At 40.6% G+C, this 27,775-nt stretch overlaps 1 protein-coding gene across 1 annotated transcript in view; it reads left to right on the forward strand.

The window, feature by feature from the left end:
• NTNG1 (netrin G1) overlaps nucleotides 1–6,249 on the forward strand; it is a 259,586-nt gene extending 253,337 nt beyond the window's left edge. Inside the window, exon 7 of the mRNA XM_044432442.1 lies at nucleotides 6,014–6,249. Within this exon, the coding sequence (XP_044288377.1) occupies nucleotides 6,014–6,249 (236 nt within the window). The remainder of the gene's footprint in view (nucleotides 1–6,013) is intronic.
• Nucleotides 6,250–27,775: the final 21,526 nt, after the last annotated feature.

The raw sequence follows: 27,775 nt of genomic DNA on the forward strand, positions 1-27,775 counted from the left end.
TGTCTATACAAGCATGGGTGTGAACAGGGATCATTCATACCTCAAACAAAGCAAAAGAAAGCCCAAAATAAGCAAAACCAAGGCCACTTCCACAAAATGCATTCACTCATTTTCTTTCAAATATGACCAAGATCTTATCTGCTGTTTAAGAAGGATATTTGATTAACTACAATTGAGATTGTGATAATTAAGATTTCCACTCAATTATTTAACACCAGTAATTATTAATATTAATGGCATAGATACTTTTTCTCCTGCTGTTTTCCAAATTTAAAAAAAAGAAAAATGATAGAAAAATCCAGATCACAGTGACTGCTTTTCAGATGCATTGACCCCAGCAGTAAAATCTGTGGCTGCATTTTTTTAGGAAACCTGCTACTCGGTTAGTGTCAGGTGCAAATACTTCGGAATGAAGTAACATAAGATGCAACCTTACACTCAGAATCAAGTAGGATGAAATTTTGAAACATAAGCAGCAACTACATTTTTCTTCTTCTAAAGGTATCATGGGACCAGTCTGGACTGCAGCTGCAGGATTCTGGGAGGAAAGGACCTGCCTTTCCATTGCCATGAAAATCACAAATCACTTTTCACAGATCACTTTTTGGAAATGTAAATTACAGGTGTAGTTGGGGGGTGATATATCCCAGCTTTTCACACTGGTATCCTGACCTAGATTGGATTCCCTGTACTTCCTTCACCATAAAATAATGATGAAGATGATGAAGATGATGCTGCCTGCATCTTGTTCAGGAGGCTAAGCTATAAGGACCATAATTGTTGATTTACCAATTCTTCACTAGACCAAGAGTTGACTTGCATGTGCCAATGAATAACCAAACAGCAGAAGCAAATCTTTGACCTTACTTCATGCAGAACACTTTTAAATGTTTGTGTGAATGGGCCAGGCTAGGTATAACTCCAGAAATAAAAATAGAAAAAAGTCATATTCATAATAACACTCAAAATAGAACTTCTGCTATTCTGAGCATCAGTTTATTCATTTAGTCTATGAAGAGACATGCACTGACTTGAAAGCAATAACACTGGATTCAGAGGCAGGTATGATGATGATGATGATGATGATGATGATGATGATGATGATGATTTCATTTTGCCCCATAGCCAAAGCTCTCTGAGCGGTTTACATATATAGGATTGTGTTGCCAGTCAACACACCACTGTGTTACCTAGAGATGACCCACTAGGTAAATATATGTGGAAATTCGCACATTCTAAATATCTAAAAGGTCTGGTTTCTTTTTATGCACTTGCTTCTTCTGTTGTTCTTTGCCATAACTTCCCAGACTTGAAATCTCATCAGATTTGCTTTATGGTTTATTATTCCTCTCGGTTTATATTTGCAATATAAATATGCCCAATTAGGCTCGTCTGGTGTGCTGTATTCAAGAAGACTAAAATGCAGGCATATGGTCATCATCATCATAATTCCCTGAGCAAGCAGCATTTATTATAACTTAATATGCAGTTGTGACATTTACAGATCAGAAACCGTGGATGCATTTCAGTGTTGTGTCAATGGGTCATAAAAAATACATTAGCACTGTAAAAGGAATCACAGAGGAAGGTGACGAAGGAGGAACATGTTTAGATGGTGCCTGTTGGTTGCCCTCATATTAATTATGGCACGGCATGCTGGAGAGGAAGTGAAAGAGCATTATTATTCAACTGATTTGCATGCATAGAATTAGAAGTCAACCGCGTGCCAGAAAGAAAGGCCATGTTTTTATAGACAATTGCAAGGGGAACAATTCTACCAAGCACTGCCGCGATTGTGCAATCTCTGTTGATTTGAATAGGGTTCACCCACCATGATCAATCAGGGAATTTCCATTACATACGGATACCGAATCTACAAAACATTTTGCCTGGGCTGTTCAGATTTGTGATTAGAGCAGTAGATTCGAAATTGAGAGAGGGATGGTATGGGAAGGATTATGAAAGTGACAGTTGGATGCACAATGAAGCTATTTGCCAGCAGTAATAATCATTGGAACCTGGATTGTGTGGCAAGCCCATGCCCACTTTTGTGGTTAATTTTCCTGTAAATGTAGAAAAACACAAAAATCTGCAGAAATGATCAGCTTTTGTATGTCCCCTAATTTTGGGGACTGAAAGCAAAGCACTGTGAGGAGATGGTTGAAGAACTGGGCATGTTATGCCTTGAGAAGTGAAGGCTAAGGGGAAATCTGACAGCACTCTTCAAGTATGTAAAAGGATGTCACACAGAGGGGAGCCAGCATCTCTTCTTGTTCCTCCTAGAGAGCAGGACATGAAATAATGTGCTCAAGTTCCAGGAAGCCAGATTCTTGCTGAACATCAGGAAAAACTTCCTAACCATTAGAGAAAGATGACAATGAAACCAATGGCCTAGGAGGTCAAGTGTTTTCCCACACTGGAGGCATTCAAGAGGTAGTTGGAGCTACCTGTTGGAGCCACCTGTCAGGGATGCTTTAACTTGGAGTTCTCCACAGAACAGGCTGGACCTGATGGCCTTCTTGCCCCCTTCCAACTCAACTCTTCTGTGATTCTAGGTTTGGTGACCTCTATAGAATGTACAATATGTGAGTGCTACATAAATTATAATGGTAATAATTCAGTTACAGTATATATTCCTAGTCATTTCAGAAGAGAGGTTATTACAATGGACTTTTCCCCTTTGTTTACAGTCAAGAATGGGATGGGAATCTCATACCTAGTATCCTAATCTCACCTGCAAGGTTCCAACCTGGTCCTTTCACATTATCCAGAGGGATCCAATACCTTATCTCAGTCTGGCTCCACCCTTCCCTCAACAATCAATCATTCGCTTCTTTTGCTTTTATACAAACTTTCATCCTTTCTAAAACATCGAAAAACTTCTCTTAAGCCATTAAGAGCTTTAAACTACAATATGATGGCATAGTTTTCTTTCTTTTTCCTCCTGCATTTTTGGCTCGCCCCTCTTGCTTTCAGCCCCATCCACCACTGGAATGTAGCCAAGAACTCATCTGAACCAGAATATGAACCTGGGGCTGAAAGAGGTTTCCCACCTCCGATCTGCAATGTGTGAAGGAGGCAATAGACCCTTTGTCCTAGCAACCAGAGTAAGAAGGCCTATTTACTGCTGCTTCCTCAAACTAGCAAGCTGGCCTTGGTTGGCCTGAAAGTCCACTGCAGGACTGTCATAACTTTCATGACTCCAGGCCACCATGACCCACCTGGCCTTCCTTAGCTGAGCCTTGAGAGAGTACAGGGTCCCATCTATTGTACCCATTTTGCTTCTAGCACTGGAATCTTTTTTTTTTTTTTTACTTTAATGAATGAACAGTTAAATTCTATCACAAGAATGTTTCATGCAAACCTCAATTTGCAGATCTAAAATTATCAGAACCAACTCTCCTCCCATCCTGTTTGTTCTTTGATCGCCTCTCCTGTTTTGGTCCATTGGTATCCAAGGAGGTGTGGAAATGTCATAGTGCTATGAGGGCTATGCCAAAGAGAATTCACTGGGACTGGGGGGAGGGGAGGGGAGGGGGAATAAAATTTAGGCAGAAAAAGAGAACATTAAAAAGGAGTCAGATTAGTATACTTGAGAAATTAAAGGGCACACACACATGAAGCTTGCTCTTAACGTCAGATAGTGGCCCAATTTGACCAGCACTTCTCCAGATTGCAGTAGGTTTCCTGGGCCTTTGCCAAGACTCAAGGTCTATTCCAGATCTTCCCCAGCCCTGCAGCTTACAGCTTCAAAATGGAAGGGCCAGACACTAAGACTTCCTGCTTCTGCTCAGCCACCATGCTGTGGCTTCTCTCCAAAAAACAAGCTCATGGGGACCTATGATTAGGATTTTACCCTGCTTTAGAAAATATCTATAGCATAAGCAGGAGGCTTCAGGAAGGATTGGACAGAGGATGCAAGGTGGGTGGAGTAGTGAGAATTTATGCAGTGAGGGAAGTATATTAAAATATGTCAAGCTGATTCTGTGGGCTACCACACTATCATTGTAATTTGTATCTATTTTAAATCGCTGTCAATAGATCTTTTGTATTTCCCATCTGCACTTCTCAGTTAATTACCATCTGTGTCTAGGCACTTTATAAGAAGAAGAGGTGGTCTAGCAAAAATAATTGTGCTTTTCCTTGCTATCGTCACACACTGACAAGTCACCTAGGAGCATGCTCATTTTTCCATGCTGTATCTTGCTCATGCTTTTGGCTTACCTCCCACGTATATGATCACTCAGTGTAAAAGCCTCGTGTCTTATATTGGTTCTTTTTTTTTTTTGCTTTCGGCAACCATGTGTTGCATTTTTGTTATGCGCAACTTCAGTCCTGCTTGCAAGTATTACCTTTTAATGTCAATGTCATCATTAAGAATTCCAATTCAATATCAGTGGTGGGGGGGGGAATAGAAGCATTGTGCAGACATAATACTTCCGATTGCTGAACTGTATCTTAAGCAATCAGGATCTTATATCTGTGTAGATTCTGCAGAGGTATAGTTTTACTTGGATGCTAAATAATTGTGAGCCTTTAGTGCTGCAACAGATTTAATAGCATTAATCCCCTTTTTAAAAATCACATTATTCGTGTCAGTTCAGCTGGGCACAATGTGGCTAGTCCAGTCATGTTTATGTACATGTTTACGAAGATGTAAAAGTCCCACTGTGTTAAATGGGATGCAGGATTGCAGTCAGATGCTTTTGGCTGAAATCCAATGAAGTTATTTACATGCAAGTAATACTTCAGATTTAAATGGGTGATCAAAGCACTTCACAATGTCAAAGGAGGGGAACAGTTCAGCTGAAGGAACGAGAGCTACTAAGTGGAATATTCAGGAAGAGTTCCTGTTGTATGCTTTATTCCCATACTCACATGTAAGTAACTTCTTTGAGCTATGTTAATTGTCATCCACATGATTCTTGCCATCCAAAACAGATTCTTACAGGGTGCCAACTCATAGCAGAGACGGATGTGAACAGAATAAAAATGCACTTTTGTCCATGAACTTCTCCACAGTAGTGTGTTGCATGAAAATGGTGAAATTAAATCCAGAAATGTTGCTCTGCCTGTGCAGCAACTAATGCGAGACCTCGCACTAGCAGAAGCATGAGAATTACTATAGTGCAGGTGTCTTTCAGATATCTTGTGCTACAGCTTCCATAGCTCCAGGCACCAGGCTTTCTTTGCACAAGAGTGAAAGGCATGATTTCCCAGTTCCACTCACTGCTCTTTGAACCCAACTCTAGCCTGGATGCAGAGCGGCTATTATTTTTAAGTGTTCACAGACTCTTTGGAATCCCACAGAGCCAATGTGGTCACAGAAGTGTATGTGGGCTTTAAATCACCACCCTGCTTGCATGCACAGCGTTGGAGAACCATCATAGGTCACGTAAGCAAAATGCCTGGTTTCCCATGGTTCAGGGGAGTCCAGGAACTCCAAAAAGGAACTGCATTTTTAAAGAACATTTCCTACAGTATCAAAGAGAATATTGCCTTAGTCCTGCTGAAGTTTTAGGTACCAGATGTATTAAGGAACTGCCAAGAACACACCTGGTTAGTCCCACACAGGAGACTGGTGGCAAGTAATGCAGGAACCCCACCTCATTGGCTCTGAAATCTGAAGGCTTCCTTCTGGTTAGTATTGATATTGCTCAGTGGGATACATCTATCTCAATTTTGTCTCCAGAGTCTGGTGCCAGAATCCTGATGACCACAGCTGGATTAACTTCTAGTGGCACGGGAAAATACATTCAGCCACAAGCTCATTGACCTATACGACGCAACCACTTGCTATGGAAAGAATAACATCAGAGAGCTATAGTCCTCTCTCGGTGTGCTGTTTTCAGCACACTTATTTCACAGGTTTTAGTAAAGTCACAGGTTTCAGTAAAGTGCACTGAAGCATCTTTCAACAGAATACTCAATGGCTTATTTCCTCATTGCTTTCCAGAACCAATTCACTCACATTGATTAAGCTTTTCTCTTTCCTTCCCACTCCATCTTGCAGCAAACATATGTGACAATGAACTTCAGATTTGCCAGAATGGAGGGACGTGCCACAACAACATGCGCTGTGTGTGCCCGCCAGCCTACACAGGTGTATTATGTGAGAAGCGGAAGTGCGACATGGATACGGATGCTTGCAATGGAAGCTCTGGACAAGAGGCAGCATCAATGCCACATCTGACACTTCTATTGCCACTGATTGCACCATTAGGATTAAGTGGGGTTTTTGTATTCTAGGCTATGCAGCTTTGGAGGCATGGACTTCAGACTGCTTTAAAAGGAATGTGCTACAGGAATGGAAATGGCAAGAGAAGCAGCAAGCAGATGCTAATAAGTCTTTAAAAATGGGGGGTGTCATAAAAGATCCACACCTATAGACAAAAAAGGCCCAACTGAACTAAGCCATATCTGTGGACAAACCAGCGAGTCAAGACTGTTACTTTCTGACTCAGGCATCAGTGGGTGGCTGCCAGTCCTATTGCTACTAGCCACAACTCCAGCCGCAAAAGCTTACACGGGCTTGAAGAGGCTTTGGTAGCTGCCATGCCCAACCCCCCAGATGGGAATACAAAACCGCAAAATCTTGCTCCTTCGATCTGGTGCGCAAATGTACCTCTTCCCAGTGTGTGGACCAACCAAATAGAGGCATTCTTTGCTGTCAGTGCATTGTGGGTATAAGGAAATCTGTTTCAAAGCTGCCATATTGGTCTGCTTCAGCCCCTGGATCCCCTTCCAACTGTGCTTTAGTGAACGTTGCTCTGTAACCCTTGTTGGTTGAACGATTTCTTTGTCTGATGTTAGTAATGCACATGTGTTCCAGCCCCTCCTCAATCAATCTTAAGCCAGTCATACCCTTGTATATCTTAGAAGCACTGCATCAAGTCAATGCAGTGCTCACCTATTGTACAAGAGTGGCTATAGAACAAAAAAAGAGTGTATTTATCCTTTTGTATTCAAATGAAGTTATTTTTCTTGACTAACGTAAAACGTAGATTTTTTGTATTATTGCCAATTTGTGTTAACAGACGATTAATGTACTTTAATCCTAATCAGCTAAAGGGGGGAAGGTTTTTTTTTTTTTTAATTTCATCCTTTTTTCTTTTTTTTTTTTTTTTTTTTTTTTTTTTGGAGAGTTTTTTTTTTTTTTTTAATTTCATCCTTTTTTCTTCTTTTTTTTTCTTTTCATTTTTTTGTGCAGAGATTTCTCTGTATGGGCAACGTGCTGGCATCAAAGAATATCAGTTTACATATTATAGCAAGTGTAATAAGATTCCACCAAAGGACATTCTAAATGTTTTCTTGTTGCTTTAACACTGGAAGATTTAAGAGAATAAAAATTCCTGCGTAAACTATTTGAAGGATTAGTATTGCCATTTTTTTTACTATATTTTGCCAGGTGGGCAAAGCAAAAATTCAAAGAAGAATTGTGCAGACACAGCAAAGTGTATGGAAATCTTTATGTTAAACCATTGGAAGTTCTCAAAGTGGAAGGATAATCTCCATAGGGTGCAGTGTTACCAATTCGAGATGACAAGATCATGCTAGGTATTGTATGGACCAGCAGAAAATGGACATACGTGATTCAGCTTCTCTCGGTCAATTCAAGTGAAGCTGTAATTCTGTGCTCACTATTGCTGAAGTAAGACCCACTGAGCTTAATGGGAAGTATTTCTGAGTAGATGGGTTTATGATTGCACTCTCAAACTATTCATCACAAGTTCTACTTCTCCAGTTTATTCACACTAATGCATATTGGTGAAATCCAATATGCTGCTAGTGGAGGTCCAATTATGCAACTGTACATTGCTCTCCTCCAAGGTCGCCCATCTACCCATCCACTCACTCCCTACAGTTTCCCCACCACCATTCCCAACCCTCCAGAGTACATTGAAGAACCAGCTCCACTAATTAAAGCCATTCCATCAGTGGGAGGGACCATTTCAGTGCAACCCCAAATTTACAGCACTGAGCAAATGTATAACATTGAGGAAATTCACAATTCAAATTTTGAAGTTGCCGGTTTAATTCAAAATTCAGCATTTGAATTTGAGACTGAAAAATCTGGCATCAGAGTGCACAATGCTCCGCTGTTTAATGGATTGGTTAAATCAGTGAGGTTAATAGAAAATTTATTTAAATCCTGTTATAAATCACATATGAGCAACTGAGTACTACTTTGTCAGTTGTCTAATGCTATCAATTGTTTTAATTATTTGTACACCACTCCTTCAACAAAGATGCTACCAGGATGGTTTATTTATTTACTTACTTATTTAAAACATTTCTATCCCATCTTTATGCAGGCGGAGCTCAAGACAACTTACAACCAGAGCACAGTAACAGCACAGTAAAATATGAATATAATATATAAAACCACAGTAAGATAATTCTAACTTTATGATAAAATAATCAACCCTTAAAATATTGGTTAAATAAAAAGGTTTTGGCCTGGCACTGAAAAGAAGAAAACAGTGCCAGGCATTCCTCTCTGAGGAGCAGATTCCACAGCTGCGATGCCACCACCAAAAAGGCCCTTCCCCAGGCAGTGACTCTTCTGCTCCCAAAGAAGGACCTCAGTGGAAGATCTTATAGTTCATCCAGCTGTGTATGGAAGGTGACGCTTGCCAAAGCATATACAACTTAAGCAAGTATAACTTAATAAAACCCTAAACAATTAATCAAGCTAGTAATAAAACAGCAAGTTCAGGTAGCGTTTAGAACTGCCTAAAAGAGGAAAAGGCCAGGATAATAGAACAGCATTCATCTGAAGCTGAACAGGCAATGATTTCCAGAAGCAGGAGGCCAAACCCACAAGGCCCTATATCCAGTTGTCATCTAGTTTGCTTCAGATGGCAGAGGCACTCACAGGAGAACCTCTGTAGATGACTGCAGTCAACCACTCATTGCAGTGTGTCAGAAACCACCAAGTGCTGGCTGCTGCTGGCTTCCAGCTTTTCAAGGCGGCCATGTCTCATGCCAACTGGGACTGTATGCCAGCCACCAGATGTCAGATTCATTGCAAAATGTTAAGATGTCAAGTGGTGATGTCAAATATCAAGTGACTGTCAGGTATTTGCATCTCAGGATAATGTTCACTGTCAAAATCCAAAGTATTTGTCTTACTAAACGCTTCGCTAAAAGAGATCCAGGTGGCATCCATAATTAACAAATGTGTATGCTGATTGGGTTGGAGTGTTGGAGATTAGTAGACAAGGACTTTCCTATTGTCCTTTCTATAGTCAGCACTTAATACCCTGGCATTGTTTTTCCTTTTTTCTACAGAATGCTTACCTCAAAGACAGTCTTCCAAGACTGGCACCCTCTGGAGGTCTTTTTGGGCTGCAACTCCCATTTTCCTCACCCAGCACAGCCACAAGGAAGAAAAGGATTTGTAGTCCAACATAGAAATTGGAGGAGGCTGCTCTGTGGTTAGGCTCTGAATAAATTCTGACAGAAAAGCAGTTTACCTTTCTTTTAAAGAGATAGTTAATAGAATGGATGAATGTAAGCGAGATAAAACAGGCCCTTGGTTTACCCTGCAAATCCAGCATAGAATGATTTTGTTACCATCTATGGAACCTTTCACAATATGCTTTCTGTCTGTAATAAAGAATGAATCAATATTGTCAATGTGGAAAAGAAAACTAAGGTGCTTTGTGTGTGTATGGCAAAGCTATCTTTTGAGCAGGGGTAGGCAAATTTGTCTGGTTTGCTTTCTTGTGTACTTACCTGCCACTGAGATCACCTGTGCCCATTTCAGAAGGAAAACAACACCCTCCAGGACAGGTTGAATGCAACTAAGCCAAAAAGCCACCTCCTAGCAATACCTTCATCTCATCTGGATTAGACCTAAGCTTATTAGCCCCCATCCAGTCTCCTGATTCAGGACATTCACTTCATCTAGGTTAAATGAAAAGGAGAGGTAAACATGTGAGTCGTTGGCATACAGATGATGCCTCACCTCAGCTCACATCCCTAGAAAAGCTCCCCCAGAAGTTTCAAGCACACATTGAATACCAAGGGGATAAAATTCAGCCCTGAGAACCCCATGACTTAATTGCCATGGAACAAAGCTGCACTTTCTGGAAACGGTTATCCAAGCATGACTGCAGAACGACTATGAAACAGTAGCCCCAGTTTCCAAGCTAGGCAGCTGATCCAAGCAAACACTATGATGGATGGCATTTAAAGCTGGTGAGAAGTCCAGGAGAACCAACTGGTCACATACCCAGTGTCACCCCCATTCCACAGCATGTGCTAGGCAATTTCTATTCCAAAACCAGCCATAAAGCCTGAATGACATAGATTTCAGCTTCAATCAAGAATGCCTGAAGTTGATCAGCAACCCTTTGCTCAGGTACCTTACTCAAGAAAGGGATGTTCTGAACCTGTTTATAGTGGTCCTCCACTTTGAGTTTCAGTTAAGTTTTTTCAGGAGTGACCTGATCATTGCTTCTTTCAAAGTACCAGGTCCATACAATCATAGAATCACAAAATAGTAGAATTGGAAAGGTCCAATAAGGCATTCAAGTCTGACCCCCTGATCATTGCAAGACTCCAGTTAAATCATTCTTGACAGATGGTTGCTCAACAGTCTCTTGAATGCCTCCAGTGTGAGACAGTCTACAACCTCCCCAGGTAGTTGGTTCCATTGCCATAGTGCTCTAACAGGAAAGTTTCCCTGATGTCCAGTCAGTATCTGGTTTCCTGTAACTTATGCCCATTATCCCATGCTCTTCACCTGGGTAAGAAGAAATCTTTACCCTCCTCTTCATGACATCCTTTCAAATATTTGAGAAGTACCATCATATCTCCCTTCATTCTTCTCTAGGATAAACATGCCCAGTTCTTTCAATCTCTCATCATAAGGCTTTGCTTCCAGTCCCCTGGTTATCTTTGCTGTACTCCTCTGAACTTCCTCTAGTGTGGCAAAATCTTCCTTGAAATGTGGTGCCCAGAACTGGACACCATACTCAAATATGGGGCCTAACTAGTACTTACAAGAGGTGAACCCGTATCTCATAATGAAACACCATCTTTATTTTTCAACTGTAATTCCTTGTTCACTCACTAAGTCTGTACATAAACATGTTTCTAATATTTTATTGGTCTACCACTGTTTCTGAGGTTGCTTGCAGTGTATAGAGTTGCTGAAGGAGGTCCTTATGGAGAAATCCAATGTTGACAATGAAGAAATAGGATAGCTTTGAGAAGTGGCTAAAGTCCAGCATGGTGAAAACCCAGTTGGACATACAGTGGTACCTCAGCTCGTGAACTTAATCTGTTCCATGACTTTGGTCGCAACCCGAATTGGTTGTGAGCCAAGTCAAATTTACTCATAAGGTTCAGTGTAAATAAGGTTAATCCATTCTGTAAATATTTTTTATCACAAAAAATGGAAACAAAGTAACAAAGAACAACAAAGTAACAAATTACAGTACAGTAGAGAACACTAACCTAGATGGCGGGGAGGTTATCATTTCGAGGGAGAGTCCAAACCATAATCGTGCAATCGTGGTCACGCTGGGATAGCCGCGATCATGATTGTGTTGTGTGCGGGGAGGGGGATATGGCCGCAATCGCACTCATGCAGGGAAGATGGGTGCGATCGCGGTCACGCTGGGAGGGGAGTCGGGCACGATCGTGCTTGCGCTCATGCAGGGAAGACGGGTGCAACCGCAATCATGGTTGTGCAGCAACATGGCCATGATCATGCTCATCACCCAATGCGGAGTTCGCGAACTGAGGCAAAATTTTTCTGAAATTTCTGTTCGCGGCCTGATTTGGTCGTGAACTGAGGCATTCATGAGCTAAGGTACCACTGTATTAGGCAAAGACTTGAAGACTACAGTGCACCACCTACAGGGAAATTACTTTTAAATATATATCTGCCTCACAAACATGGTGAAGGTTTTCTATAAAATTGGCACAATGTTACTTTTCACATGTGATGCTTAAAAAGTCCCTTAATATGCCCAGAACAAAACTTGAGAACCTTCAAAGGAAGGAAATCTGCATGTATATGCAAAAACAGTTAGGCTTAAATTTGATTTTTCCAGCTCATTCCAAACTTCCATCTAATGATTAGCAAGGTATAAGAGAGGGCTGTTTTTCCAACTGAATTCTAAAACAGCTAGAGGTTGAAAGCAGTGAAACGACCCTGTTGTTTCCGCCCATCTTCTAAAATTTCCATGAAGTGTAATATTACTGGACCTCCCAAACCTTACTCCGCTTAAGCAAGTACAGGACCAGCCCCACTCCACATGCACAAAAAACACAGCTTACTTTAAGAAATCCAGGTTTTGTATTTAAGAGAAGTGTCAAAATATTCAGCAGCGTGTAAGAGGAAAGTGCTGCTTCAGCAAATAAAGTTTCGGTTTTTTTAAGTATTGCCCACAGTGTAATAAATTCTTGTTTCTGCCTTTTATTAACCCAATTACTGTGCACGGCAGTGAGAGACAGAGGAAAAAAGGAGAGGCAAAAATATCACCACAGCAATGTTTCAAAGACAGGGAGAATCAAAAGGGGACAACATAGGGTGAATTTGCTAATGTACAAATACTCTTTCACACATAATGCAAGTATTTTACCAATATAATAGCCTCGCACTGAAAACAATTAATCAGCACAGACAGAGAGCCCAAGGGAAAAGGGTTATTTTGTTCTCTGCAGGATCTGTAATCTCTGAATCAGGGACTTGGTAGTCTTTGAATCTTCTTTGAGAAACCTCCACTCCCCACCACCCCAGGAGAATAATAATTTGGTTGGCAAATACTCCATTGGAACACACACCAAAGGAAAAGCTTGCCTGACCCATGCTGTTTCTTGGACAAAATGGCAATAGCAGCCAATGGGTAGAACTCCTTGTGCCCCTCCACAACTGTTCAGCTGATTAGTTGTTGGCATTTGCACCACCAAGCTCTTTGGGTGTACGGGAATAAGACAAGGCAAAGATAAATTAGTTTTGACTGCAGGCCCCATCCTACATAAAATTATAGATTTGCACCAGAAGTGCTCATGATAATAAACAAAAAATTATATCGCAGCCTTAGTGAGGAGTGTAAATGCAAATACAGCTGACTGACACATGGCACCGAGGATTACTTATAATTAAAGTGGATTTCTAATATTAAAATATGGAATTTAAGCTGCCTGAAAATGTATTAGCACACACTGAAAAACACAGGCTGTGTAATTATCAGAAAAGATGCACTTCAGCCATCATTATACACTCAAAGCTTTGCAGAAATGCTCAGGAGAGGGACTGTATGTGTTTGATTATAGAGGAATTTGCAAGCCAATGGCAAATTGCAATGAATTTCTTATCTTGCCTGTGTGGACTGTGTGTTTATGTTATAAAGGTGTCATTATGCACACTATAAGGCTCTTTTACTTAGGCCAAGATACAAAGATGTTTTCAGTTAGCACTCTGCTCCCATGGGGGATCTGAGCTTGTATTTTTCTAAGTCTCCCACTACTAATGGCAAACTGCCTCTGGAACAGAGAAGAATTTCAAAAGCAGTTTGTTATATACAGCATGAGTGGCCACTTTTGAACGAAAAAGACAAAAACCCCACTAGGCCCAGCTTAAAGTAGCTCTTTGGATCCTAACCAAAACATTTTGGAAGCATATTCTGTCCTGCTCTCCCCAGGATTGTTTGTTTCCTTGAAAACAAGAGTGAAGGACTGGGACGCAAGAGATCTGGGCTCTATTCCCACTCAGCCATGGAACTTGTTGGGTGACTTTGGTCAGTCACAGACTCTCAGCCCATTCCACCTCGCAGGGCTGTTATTGTGAGGATGAGTTTGAGAGGACAAGGAGAATCGTGCAAGCCCCTTTGAGTTCTTTGAAAGAAACACGGTGGGATAATAATAATAATAATAATAATAATAATAATAATAATTAATAAATAAATAAATAAATAAATAAATAAATAAATGGGGCGACCAATTTCCAAACCAAATGAAAATAGTGCCAATGCCAATTTCTGGACTGGGGCATGAGCAGAACTAGCATATGGGTATACTGCATATTCAAACTTCCAGAGTATTAAAGAATGACAAATACTGCTATAATCATAGTTCAGTAAGTTGTTCCTAGACACCATTCAAAGTGTTTTGTCTTGTGCTGGATGTGTTGTTGCAGTGTTCTTTGGCCTGCCAAAGGAATGGTTTTAGACAGCATCTTCAATGGCCAATTCTTAGAAACTTTTGTCCAGCATAAATAATTCCTAGTAAGGCCTTGGACATTATACGTATTTCCTACATATAGAGAGAAGGAGCAATATAAATTGAAAGATAAAATTAGAGGGCATATAAAAGGACAAGCCCAGCTGAAAAAGAATCAGCATGGGTTCTGCAGGTAAGTCATGTCTAACTAACCTTTTCAAATTCTTGGAGAGTGTCAATGAACACATAGGCAGGGGTGCTCCAGTAGATACTGTTTAATTAGACTTCCAAAGGTCTTCACCAACAACTCCTGAGCAAACTTATCAGACATGGAATAAGAGGAGAGGTCTTCTTATGAATTCAGAGAACACAATAACCAGTACTCAAGGACAGAGTATGGGTTGAGTGTGGCTTGTCGTTGTTGTTGAAACATGGGTTATCATGTCTGAAGCCAGTTTGCTTGATAACCACAAACAACCCATGGAAAGAAGCCATGAGAAGTTGTTGGGCTGTGAGCTTTGTGTGTTCATCATAATTTATTTTCTCAGCTGGGTTCAGACAACATGCTAACCCAATTTATGGATTATCGTGTCTAAATCCTGCCAGTAAGTAGCTAGGGAACAGAAAGCAGTGACTAGGAATAATTCTTACAATAAAAGAATGTAAACAGTGGAGTCCCACTGGGATCCATAGCAGGACTTTCAGCTTGCTCATCAATGATCTGAAATAAGGAGTGGGCAAAAAGATGGTCAAGTTTGCTGATGCTATCAAATTGTTTAATATCTTTAAAACAAAAAGAGCTCCCAAAGGATATCACCAAGCATGGAAAATAGGCATCAAGAAGGTGCCAATGTAAGCAACTGCAACGTAATGTATACTGTAAAGTATTGCATGCATAGATAGATAGATATTCCAAATTCAAGTAAAAGTTGATGGAATCTGAGCTAGCAGTGAGTGATCAAGGAAGAAATCATGCAGTGGAAAGCTTGATGAAACTGTTGGATCAGTGTACAGCTGCTGTGACAAATGTAAATTCTGTGTTAAATATAATTAGAAAAGGAACTGGGAAAATGCCATTATCCTACTATGCTGATACAGATCTATTGAAATTGTGTACAGTTCAGGATACTGTTTTTAAGAAAGGGATATTGTAAAGCTGGAAATAATCTCTGCCTAGCCATCCTTCATAGCAGTCCAGGTCTTTTAAGATGACGTCTCAACATCCTAGTACTAGTTAAGATGATGTCCTCAATTTTCTTTTTATTCATATTCCAGTTCCACATCATTCTGCTGCTGGCCAGCCTTTTAAAAAGAGAAAAGAGAACTTTCACTAAGCAAAGGCTACTGTGTTCATACATTTCTCTGACATGAAATGAATAGGTTAGTTTATAATTAATGTTTTAATTTCATCTTTGCTTTGCCCTGTTATCTGAGGGAGGGGTGATGACCCAGATGTCAATTAAAGAGTGGCAACATTTGAGATGAAGTGCTAATGTTATGAACTTCCAATAACTGCTACTGAAATAGGTCGTTACTCCATCATATGTAATTATGGTTGTATTCAGGCCTGCTGAGGAAAATCAGAGAGATCTCAAAAAATTTTATTTTAAGTCCATTTTGCTCTCCTTGTCATATTTTCCTTAGATGTGTTTTTCACTGTTCTTTCATTAAGGGAACTAAGAATTCTGCTGGAGGGTAATTTATGAAAATGAAATGTGCAAATTCCATTTGTATCTGCATAATCCCTAAGATTCCCACACATGGCAGGATTTGTGGATTAAAAGTAGCCTTCATTTCATAAGGGTTATTGGAAAGAGTCATCCCTACGGTCCAAACGATTAAAAATCTATAAGGTCATAAAATGTCAGCAAATTAAGTACTGAAAAGTAGCATATGCCATTTTTAATCCTTACAAAAGTAGATGCAAATAATTTGTCAGTGGGATTTTGACGGCCAAGCCCATCCTTCCTCTGGAAACGATGATCTGCACTCTTGCTGAAAGTCTAATTTAGATCCTGGATTGGGCTTTGAAGCATTAGAAAGCACTTGTCCAGCACCTGTTGACATGCATGCTCTGTCCTGTTGGCTCAGGATGCATGTGTGCTATTGCTCCAGTTCCTAAGATGGGATCCACATGAATATTCACCACTATGAGAAACGAGCCTTTATTTTCAGTTCTGCACCTGTCTCGATTTTCCCCAACCAGGTGCCTCCCAGATGTTTGGGACTCCGGTTCCCATCATCCCCGGCAAGCATAGCTAATGTTTGTGAGCTGCCCCGAGGCTTCGGCTAACGGGGCGGCATAGAAGTCCCCTAAATAAATAAATAAATAAATAAATGATAGGATTACTTTCAATTGTACTCCAAAACATCTGGAAGGCAGAAGTCTGGCACACATTTGTACAGCAATCAAAGTCAGCCAGAAGTGTCTTCAATTTACTATATGAAATATTGTCTATCCGATTTACTAAGGAAGAGGAACCAGAGATATTTACTCATCAGGCATACTAAGGCTACAAGCCTCTAATTATTTCCATCAGTGCAATTTCCTTGAATCAAGTAAATAGGCCTACTCTTAAGAAACATGTTTGAAGATTCTGGTCAAAAAATGTCTGTTGCTTTAACAAACTGTGAAAGTCAAATAAAGGAAATCCTAAATAATCCCAATGGAGGAATGGGTTTCATAAAGGTGATTCGTAGCTGCTATTTAGGATGCAAAGTTAATTAACACAAGGCACTGGGATACATCTGGAGGACAATAATGCCTTAATAGAGACATTAATGCAAATCTTCTAGAAATAAATTGAGCACTTATCAAAATAATTTTGCCCCCTTCACATTTGCAAAATAATAGCATTATATTTCGCTCTTCCCCATGGACCTATAAAGAGGAAGAAGTAAAATCGAGCGAAAAGTAATGAAAACGTTAATGTAGCACATGACTACCCTGGTTCCATTTCGATATCATTAAGCTTCCAGTGTCTCTTCTTAATCTATGCATGCTTCACAAGTATAAGTGGAGACTTTATTTTACACTCTTGGCTTTTACAAGGTGTCACTTGAATAATATACATCACTCCTCAATGCCAGATTCTGTACAGGAGTTCACAGCTCACCACCCATTCATGCTTTTTGCTCTGGAGATGGAACGACACGCAGAAACAAATACAGGGTGCCCAACCTCAGGTTTCATTCCTGCCGTGAATACGCTAACCCTTTCCCATGGGGTCTGATTCTGCGTGGCAAACGCGTCTCTCCCTCACCTGAAATATTGAAGTCAATTGCCCCCCAGGCAGGTTTTGGTGGGAGAAACAACCTCTCTCTCTCTCTCTCTCTCTCTCTCTTCTCTCTCTCTCTCAGCCAGCCAGCCAGAATTTCTGGTATTCCACTTGTATAATGCCATATCTTATATGCCCCTTTACTTTTCTACTGTATAAGAACAACATCACCTCTCCAGCCAGCCGGCTGTGCCACCACCACCATCATCATCATCATCATCATCATCATCATCATCATCATCATCATATTTCAGCTGACCTGTTTTCAAGGAACTCAAAGCAGCTTACATAATTCTCCTTCTCCTCTTCTCAATCGTATCTTCACAACAATGAACCTGTGAGGTAGATTAGGCTGAAAATCTGTGGTGGGCCCAAAGTCATCCCGTGGGCTCCATGGCTGACTGGGGACCAGAACCCAAATTTCCTGGGTTCCAGTCCCACACTCTTAACCACTGCACCACACTGTCTCTGACTACATACAGTTCAGGCACTCAGTTGAAGCCCATCAGTTTGTCCCATGAGCCAGCGTCGTCCAGCCTCAGGGATCAAGGAAATCTTTGCAGAAACCAGGTTTATATATTGTCAGCATCACAATAGAAGGGAAGTGGCTGTACCTTTCCTCAGATCCTTCTCCTCCCCTGAAAGTCCCCATTCTCCAAATGCCAGGACAGTATGGATCACTGCAAGAAGTTGGATGGTCTCTTAGCTCAGATGTTGATTTTCTCTATTCACTGGAATGTTGCATTTGGATTGGATTTTAGCACCTATGAACCCAGTCCCTTGGGGTTTACTACACCAAAAGTTGGTGCGGTAACAGCAGGTTTGGCTTGTCTGTCATTGTGCTGTCATAAGTTTATATGATTACTTCATGAAGAAAGTAGTGCCACCATCTAACTACCATTCTATTCAGCCATTGGTAAGTATCTAGCCCATTAAATATCTAGCCCACTGGAGTGATTCCCTCTACCCACTGCTTATGCAGTGAAATTCTGTTTCCAAAGTAGAAACACAATTACAGAAATAAGCAAGGAATATTTCAAGTAATATTTGCATGTTGGCTTACACAGATCTTTCCGACTTTGTATTCTTTCTGAGTCTGGTGCAATTTTTAGCTTACCCATTTCTAAATGAATGCCACAGAGCTAAAAATGCAGTGATATTTCTGTGCTATTTTTCAAGGAAACGAGACAGTTACAAGGTACTTGACACCTTATCCCTCTTTTTGTTAAATGTATTAGTGCCTGTATAATTTCTGCCATATTAAACCTGTAAATTAATGTATAAAATCTGTTGCACCTTGAGAATAAATTCATCCTCAGAAGCTTACAATGCTGACACCTTTGGGTTTTGATATATGGATATTTCTGCTTCTCAGAAACTTGCTCTTGAAGGACTCTACATTTTGAATGGCCTCATAAATATATATTGAATTTTATCTTCCAACATGTAAAACCCATTTTCTAGTTGTTTAGGTGGTTTGCGGGCTGGTTAGGAGAAACTGATTTGAGAAGTATTTTTGTTGTACAGAGCTAATTAGTTCATAAATCAACATGTCCAAGTACGGTGCAGATTACCCTAAAGCCAGTATAGAGTGAATTGCCATGCATATGACTGCACTTTAAAGACCTTTTTACCTATCTCTAAATGTGCCCTTCTTCTCAGACTATTAACTTTTCTGTAGCAATTTAGTTAAGTACTTAGTGGTAACTCAGCAGCTTTTTATTCTGCTTCCTAAAAATTGCAGCCGTCTGGAGTGGCCTTCTCCCACCTTCTTTTTCATCTAAGCTCATTCAGTCTGCAAATTTGTGCACTGCATCTCGGAGTAATTTTTAGAGTTCATAAGCAAACATGCTCCTTTCAGGTTAGAATGAGAAATCTCATGCACAACAATGAATGCACAGTTAAGGTTATTTTTTTAATTTCTAAGACGTGCAGGGTTCCTTTTAGGAAAAAAGAAGTGGGATATAAATGTAACAACATAAGAGATAACCACAACAACACATTGAAACGGCTGAGCCATTTCCATGATTAAGAATTATCTTGGCATTCTGTCACTGCAAAGAAGTGTGAACCAGATGGACACATAACAAAAAGGCTCTTTTAATTTTCATTGCTGCTGAAGAGGGGAAGAGGTGTCAGGAGACACTGGCCTGACCTGCCTGCCAATCTCTGTGCATCTTAACAGCTATTAAAGCCTTCTTCACCTCTTCCTCCTCCACCAGCTTCAAATCTGCACCCCCTGGATACAGACATGAAGCACCACAATGCTCATGAGATTCCCTTATTATGTAAACCAGGACACTGGCAACCCTGGGGTTCTTTAAACACTTTCCATCCCTCTGTGGAAGCAGTCAAGATGCTCTGATTTCTCCCTTGTTCCCTGCATTTTGCCTGCCAATTTGTGTTGGTCAGGATAAAAGAAATGGGAGCATAAAAGGAAGAACTTTGCCAAAGCCATTGGTAGTGTTCATGCAGCAGAAGAGATTAATGAGGGCTTCAATCCTAGACTTCATGTGGGACTCAGAAGGGAAAACTATTTGCCCATGGCAAACCCTCTCTTGGACTGAGAGAGGCCAATCTATTTCCATTTTTGAGATCTTCCCAGCAGATTATAGACAAAAGACATGCTGAAACAGGGTTACAAAAACCTTTATATTTAAAATATTCACATTTAACAAATTAATGCTTTTAACTCAAAAAGGCACATTGTAATGGATGTTCCTCTTTATTTAACAAGTGCATTTCTAGCTTATTTCTGTGGAAATGCACTAATGATAGTGGGACAATCAGGCTTTCTTGCAATGTCTCAGTTTCTCTTAAGCATAGCAAGGCCATTCCGACAATCTTGTTCCATGGTTGAACGGTTGTTATTCTTGACCTGCTTCAGCACATGGAAAGATGGGATCTTCTGTGCATGTGAAGCTAGAGCCAAGTGGCCTTCCATCCCAACCCACATGATAGGCTCTGCTCAACCTCATTCACTGTGGCTGCTTCAAATTCGATGAAAATGTACTTTCAGAAGCATGTGAACTTATGCCAAAACTTGGGGATATTGTCACTCAATATACAAACCACCTTAGTTCTAGAAACTGAGTTTACCAGGCCCTAATCTTGTTCCTTTTAAAGCTGCTAGGTCCTGGCAGAAAAATGCAGAAAATTAGCAAGTGACAGTTTTTCTCATCATTTATTTGCTCTGGTCCCTTACCCACCAACACCAGAGTAGAGCCAGAATCCTGCTTGGTGAAGCTAGGAGGAAAGGAAGGTGGACCAGGGAAGGTTTGCCAGATGGCAGCTTTCCCATTTACTCCTGAACTAGAACTGCAGCAGCAACTACTTTTTCCACCCATCCTGTTATCGACGCCTTTGTTTCAGGAAGTAGGATTCCAGATATGGTGCACTGCAGGTGGGGAAATCAAAGGAAGAAGTGGCAGTTGGCAGAGCTCACAGCTGCTTCATCTCCAGGCTGAGCTGCAGCAATGAAGGTAAACAGAGAAATCTCTAGATTGCACCAAATGAAGGGGCCCATAGGGCAACTTGGAAGAGGCATCCTGGCTGCAACCTACAGAGAAGTGAATTCTAGGCAGCCCTAACAGTAACACTCTTAGAACAATAAACCTGACAACTGACATTCAGTGGCACCTTAAGCATGTTATCAGAAACAGAAATTTAAAATTTGCATACTGGGAAACAGTGCATAGGCCAAAAGCAGTTTCAATGTGTTAATAGCAAATCCTTTGCAATAAGAATTCTCAGGGCCAAATCAGAAATTACCTGAGATTTGTGTTTACAAACTACATCTTCTTCTCTTAAACTTTTTTTCCTTTTTCCTTTAATTGCACAGAAAGTCCGGGGGACCCCATCTGGATCATAAAGGCTCCCCATGTTAGGATACCATTCTTAACAAGGGATCCTGTATAAACTCTAGAACATAAACTTTAAAAGATAAACTGGCTGGATTTAAACTACCGTCTGTTTTGGCTCTCGAGTTGCCTTCCAGAGTTGATGTGTCTTTATTAGCCCTGCAGGACTGAGAATGCAGTGAGAAGAGCAAAGCTGATAAAAGCTCACCATTATTTCTGCTGAATTTGCTCCATTGGTCTGTACTTTCCCAGCAGTTGTAAAGCAAAACTAAAGTCACCTTTGCTACTTACAGGTGGAAAATCAGCTAGCAGAAAGCCCACAGCTGGAATTTTCTCAGTTAGGGCTGGGAACCCCCAACCCCTGGAATGATCTTGCTGATCAGTGCCGAATCCATCACACTGAGCAAGAAGGACTAGCGTTCCGCTTCAGCAAAAAGCTGCTTCCTATGTGTGGTGCAACAGGCAGCAGACACTTTGGTGCCTCCAACAGAAGAATCCTTGTTGGTGAAAAAATGTATTTCTTGCTTTATTGATACATTGTACCTATCAGACACCCTCTGTGATGTGCTAATAAAAATATGTAATACTCCATTCTGGACCGGTGCCTTCTGAAATAATCCCTGCACTCAACAGTCCTCATGTCTGCAAAATCCACAGCTCCATCCTACACAACAGATTCCATATCTGGGAAATGCACCACTTCAATATGTGCCGGGTAATAAAGAGGTATGCTGGGCAATAAAGAGGTATGTAAATACCCTGGTACAACCCTCACCACTAGGAGATAACAACCAAAGAGGCTTGTGGATGGGTAGCCTATTAGAGGTTTAGGGCTTTGCAGGTCAAAAGCCAACACATGGAATTGGGCACAGCAACAAACTGGGAATTAGTGAAGTGGTTTCCAGACTGGTGTGATGTGAACTACAACGAATAAAGCTAACAAAAGTCCAGCCGCCACATGTTGTGCTAGCTGTAGTTTCTGAACACTTTGGGTGCCCCACATTAACAGGGAGGAGTAATTACTAACAAATTATCAGCAATTGGCTGACTTTGAGCAGCAACCCCTGTAACTGGTTCATTCACTCTTGTTATCTTAAAGCTTTTTAAAGACATAGCTACACACACATAGAGAGAGAATGAGGCGGGGGGGGGGGGGACAAAAAGTTCAAGTAGCAATAACAAGCCAGTGGAACAATCCCCCATTCATTTGAATGGGCTCTGAATCAGAAGGCGTAAGGAATAATTCCACCTGGGAAAGGGACAAAAATAACTCAAGAAAGACCTCTTCCTGATAACATTTTCTTTGCCACCCTTGTGCTATTCATTGTGCATTATACTACTGCAACACAGAAATTATCTTCTTTCAAAATGTTCCCACTGCTAGAATGCTCCCTGTGACAAATGTCTCCATTTAAAAAGCAAGTTCGACCTAGCAGGGACCATTTCAATCCAGTGGGGGGACAAAGCTCTCCGAATGAAGCTGTTTCCACCCGCAGTTTGTTTACCAGGAGCGGTTGTGGTGCCCCCCCACCCCATTTGATCCATGTTAACATTTAGTTCTGAGCTGTCCTAACTGGCATGCATTCTATCTGATAAAAGGCATCCCATTCCCTCCCTCATCAAACCATCATTTATTCATGACATTATTGTTAGACAGCCAACAGGGAAATGCACTTGCCTTCCAACAGATACCAAATGCCTTGTTAACCATGTTGTGCTCTGTCCTTATTAGAAAGAAGAGCCAAAGTGGGCCAATAGATCAGGCAATGAAAGGCTGTCCGGGTGCAAAGTCCATTGGTGGAACTAGGCAGACATGCTCCCATGTTTGGGTCTTAGCTTTAGGATGATGACCATAAATTATAGGTAGGCTTATGGAAAGTGGTTCTTCAGATTTCCTGGCTTCACACCAGCTAATGAAGTGGTGTCAAACCTTGTCAGCTTGGGGGTTGAATTCCAATTTGGGATAGGCCTCAAGGGCTGCATTCTGGAAGGTGTCGAATATAAAGAAAACAAAGCTGGCAGGGCCAGATGTTGTCCTTACAAATGCAGATATTTTCCCAGCAAGCTTGCAAAGCACAGGTTGATTCTAACCATCACCTCCTGCTCCCTGTCCACAACTCCCACGTGTGCATAATGCTCGACTCCATTCTATGCAACAGATTTAATAGCTGGAAAATGCACAGCTGGTACAATTTAAATCTGAATTGAGAGTGCATGCAAACAGGCCAAATGCACCCGCAGAAATTAACATAACAACATGTAGTTGGAATAAGGAAATATGGGTTTATAATGTATTTCTGAGACAAGATAGTATTTGATCAGCCTCAGCCACCCCTTCTGCAATATGGAGATCGGAGAAATACAGGCCTCTTTTAAGGACTGAAAGGTACTGCTTAAATGTGAATATGTATTAACAACAACAATTTTAACAACAAAGTATTCAATGTGTTGCTGCTTTTATTAATTGGAGAGGCAATCCAAATTTTTTTAAATGGGGTGCTAAGGCTCGTTATTGCAAAGAACCATAATCTCTGAGTCTTGGGAAGGTATAGCACAGAAATCTACAATGGAGTTTGAATTTCTAAGAACCTGCTCCCTGGTTGGTCTATCAGACTGGCATTTTCCAAGTTGCTATGCATTGTGTTAAACTTTTTTGCAATGCAAGTTTAGCTGTTGAAAAATAAGGAGAATAAAAAACACTGAGCACAAATGCACTGCAAAATTGGGAAATATGCTTCAGTGGGATTTGGTGATTTGCAGGAATTTGTGGATTAGTCTATGAATGAATTTGCACAAAATCAAAGTCTATCAATGAGCAAACAATTGAAGGAAAGGTGCTGAGAATCCATGAAATAAAGATGGGACAAACTTTACAATATCTGTACATCCCTAATCGTGGGTCCCCATTTTCTGGGTTCCTCACTGTGCTCATCCTGGAGGGAAAAGACAATGAGGTCTTTCTCCTTGCACAGTTGCTAGCATAAGATAATTGGTTACTTAGCTGAGCCATGGCTCCCATGCACGGGGTTTCAGAGCACAACTGAAAGGAAACTGTTGCCATCTGCCCCTCTTGCAAATTAGAAATAGTTTGAGAGCCGGCACTTTTCCTCCATGCAGATTATGGGCAGCCATTTGTAGCATCAGTGGGACAAAAGCTGGCTGTCAAAGGACGTATGGGGGGCACAAGAATGACAGTTTCCCACTCATCTAATTTTCACTATTAAATATGTTAGAAAATATGTCACTGAGAGCTTGGTAAATATGATCTCTCTTTATTGCCTTGCACAGTAATCTCAGTGTTCAGAATGGGTCTAACACAAATGTCACCAATTTTAATTACATTTCACCACAGTGACTTACTCCTGTTGGTTTTCTCTTTTGAGAGCAAACAATGCTGTTCTTTGGTTCCACTCAGTTTTCAATTAAGGCAGAACTGGCTGGTTGAGACATGCACTTCAGCCTTCAGAAATAATCTAGAGAAACTCTCTCCAAAAGTAGTCTTTTGCTTATTTGAAATCTGTCCATACTAAGCTTTCTAATTATAATGAGAACATAATTAGCAGTCCCTTCCAAATAAAATGAGTGCTAATCTTAGGCTATTACACAAATATGCCTAGGTGGTTTTAGAGGATTGCACTGGAGCCTCAAATCTTTCATCAGGAGCCCTGAATCACTAAAGAGTCCACCTGCTGTCCATGGGCACTTGCTAAAAGAGGTAAATAAGGACCCTGATTATCTCTTTGCATTGGATACCCATGGATTAGCTGGCTTTTCACCCACATGTTCTTCAGCACTTGATGCCCCTCTTGAACCTTCCTGCCTAAAGCCTTTTCCTAAATCGAATGTTCCTCTCTCCTGTATCCTTTTTACAAATGGAAAGGTCCTTAAGAGACAGGGTCCTGTAAAGTGGAGGATGGTTGCCTAGCTGGTGGCCCATTGCTTATCTTCATGGAAGGAAAAACTTCCCCAGACTGACATGTATAAATTTAGCAACTTTTAATTGCATAGGAGCCAGTATCAAAAGAGAGAGGAAAAGAAAGAGAGGAAGAAAGAGATGCTACTCTCACTGATTTAAAAAAAAAAAGGAACAGTGAGGAAAAATGAAATAATTGCAGTATCGGTGACCTATAAATCATAATAAAGTGAGGCATTTAACTGAATTTTGTTGTCTATATCATTCACTATGGAAGAAAGATAAACAAAAGGGGAGGGGATCAGGAAAACAACGACATTTCGAGCACTCTCAAATGTATTACCAAACTTTTTTTTCCTTTCAGGTCCAATTCGTCACATTTCAGCCATTTAAATGAACTCTCTGTGCAACAAATGTATAGCTGAAAAGATAAAACATTTGAGTATGTAATCTGTTTAACTGAGCCGTAGTACTTAAGATCATATTGCTGTGGAGCAGGGAAGGGAGAGAAAGAAAAGACTTTAATTTTCTCTAATTTGTCATGCTTTTCAGGCACATTTGAATGGTTGCAGCAAGAAAGGTCCAAACTCTAGCAAACTCAACCACTTTCTGTTTCCTTCACCCTGTTCAACCTGAGTCATCCTTAACTCCAGTCCACCTCATGGTGAGTCTGAGGCTATTTCATGGGGAAATACACAAAATACAATATATCTGTTTGTTTTTACACCCAGTATGGAGATGAAAACTTCAAAAGACAGGAATTTAGAGGGATCAAGACAGTATATTGGGAAGATGCTCTTTCTGCACCACTTCCATTCTTCATAAGGCTATCTAGCTTTTGTATAGCCTGGAGTGCCTGATCCTGCCTAATTGTGGAAGTTAAGTAGGGTCAGGCTTGGTTAGAAACTGGATGAATGACTTGAGTGTATGATTCTATGGTTATTGTTGTAAACTGCCCAGAGAGCTTCAGCTACAGGCAGTACCGAAATGTAGTGTAGTGATGATAGCAATGATGTAGAAACAACTGCTGAATTTCTAGTTGTCCAACTATAATCCAAAGAATGAACAGGTGAGGAAGCAGAGGCTTGCACCTGTTGGTGTCAACCAGGGCAACAGACTTGTTTCTCGGAACCCAGAGAATCACACAGCTCCTTTTTCATATACCACACAGTTAAATTATGGAACTCATTTCTGCATAGGATATAATGATGGCCACCAATCTGGCTGACTTATATCGGAGTTGGGGATTTGAGAAATTCATAGAGGAGAAGGCTATCAATGTCTATGTTTATAAGGTGCCTCTAATATTATAGGCAGGGTGCCTGTGTGCACCAGTTGGTGGTGGACCTGGACAGAATGGTGCTTTTGCACTCCTCTGCTGCTTCTGAGATCCCGTGGGAAGCTGGTCTGCCATTGTTTGAATGGAATGCCAGATTAGGTGAACCACTGGTCTGATCTAGAATGGATCTCCTTATGTTCCTATAGCAGTGTATAGAACCATGCATGGTGTGAAGAAGCTGGAGAAAGACATTTGCTTCATCCTCATAATACTAGAACCTGGTGTTATCCAATGAAGCTGATTGATGGACAGATAAAAGGAAGTACTTCTTCACGCAGTGCATAAGCTGTGAAATTCACTTATACCCTTACTCACCCATCAGAAGCAGGGTCTCCATGGCCAATCTTAGTACTTGAGCAGATTCTGCCTCCTGCTACAGAAGAGAGGAAATTAAAGGAATGCAACAGTTGCATGCCTAGGATACCTGTCAGAAAAAGAGTGGCAGCCTCTGCATGTTTTTGGTGCTTGTTTTCTGAATTAACTCATGCACACCGCAAGGGTATAGGATCCTATGTATTCAAAATGATGCCAATCTGCCCCCAGGATGAAGGTCCTTCAGCGGTTCTCTTGAATTCAGGGCTTTCTGTCCTCACTTTTATTCCAGCTTCACCTGTCTGTCTGTCTGTCTGTCTAGCTGTCTATCTACCGCATTTGTATGCCACCTCATAGCCGAAAGCTCTCTGGGAGGCTCACAGTGCAATATAAGTATATATAAAATATAGATAAAAATAAATAACAACAAACAAACCATAAAACATAGTAAATACAATATAATAGTAAATACAATATATACAATATAATACAATAGTATTATACAAATACTATACAAAATAGTATACTATTTTGTACAAATAGTACAAATACTATTATACAAAAATACAATAGTAAATACAATATAAATAGTAAATACATGTAAATAGGAAACAGGAGGAAAATAAAATATAACCAATAACAATAATCAATAAAACAATAAACCAGCAGCAAACCAATAGTCCCGTCTAAAAACAGATACTAAATTTAAAAAGTTTTGACTCAGTGCAAAAAGCAAGAAAAACCAGATTGCCAGTGTGCTACATTAGCCCTATACATTCACATCTGTGTTAACTATTTTTGCCTGGAAATAATTTCCATTTATCTTAATCTGAAGTACTATAAGTGCATGTCCAATTGCAGCCAGGCCATGATCCCAAGCTCATTTACTCCA

The sequence above is a fragment of the Varanus komodoensis genome, unplaced genomic scaffold, assembly GCF_004798865.1.
Source record: "Varanus komodoensis strain SLA01 unplaced genomic scaffold, ASM479886v1 scaffold24, whole genome shotgun sequence".
Taxonomy (NCBI): Eukaryota; Metazoa; Chordata; class Lepidosauria; order Squamata; family Varanidae; genus Varanus; species Varanus komodoensis.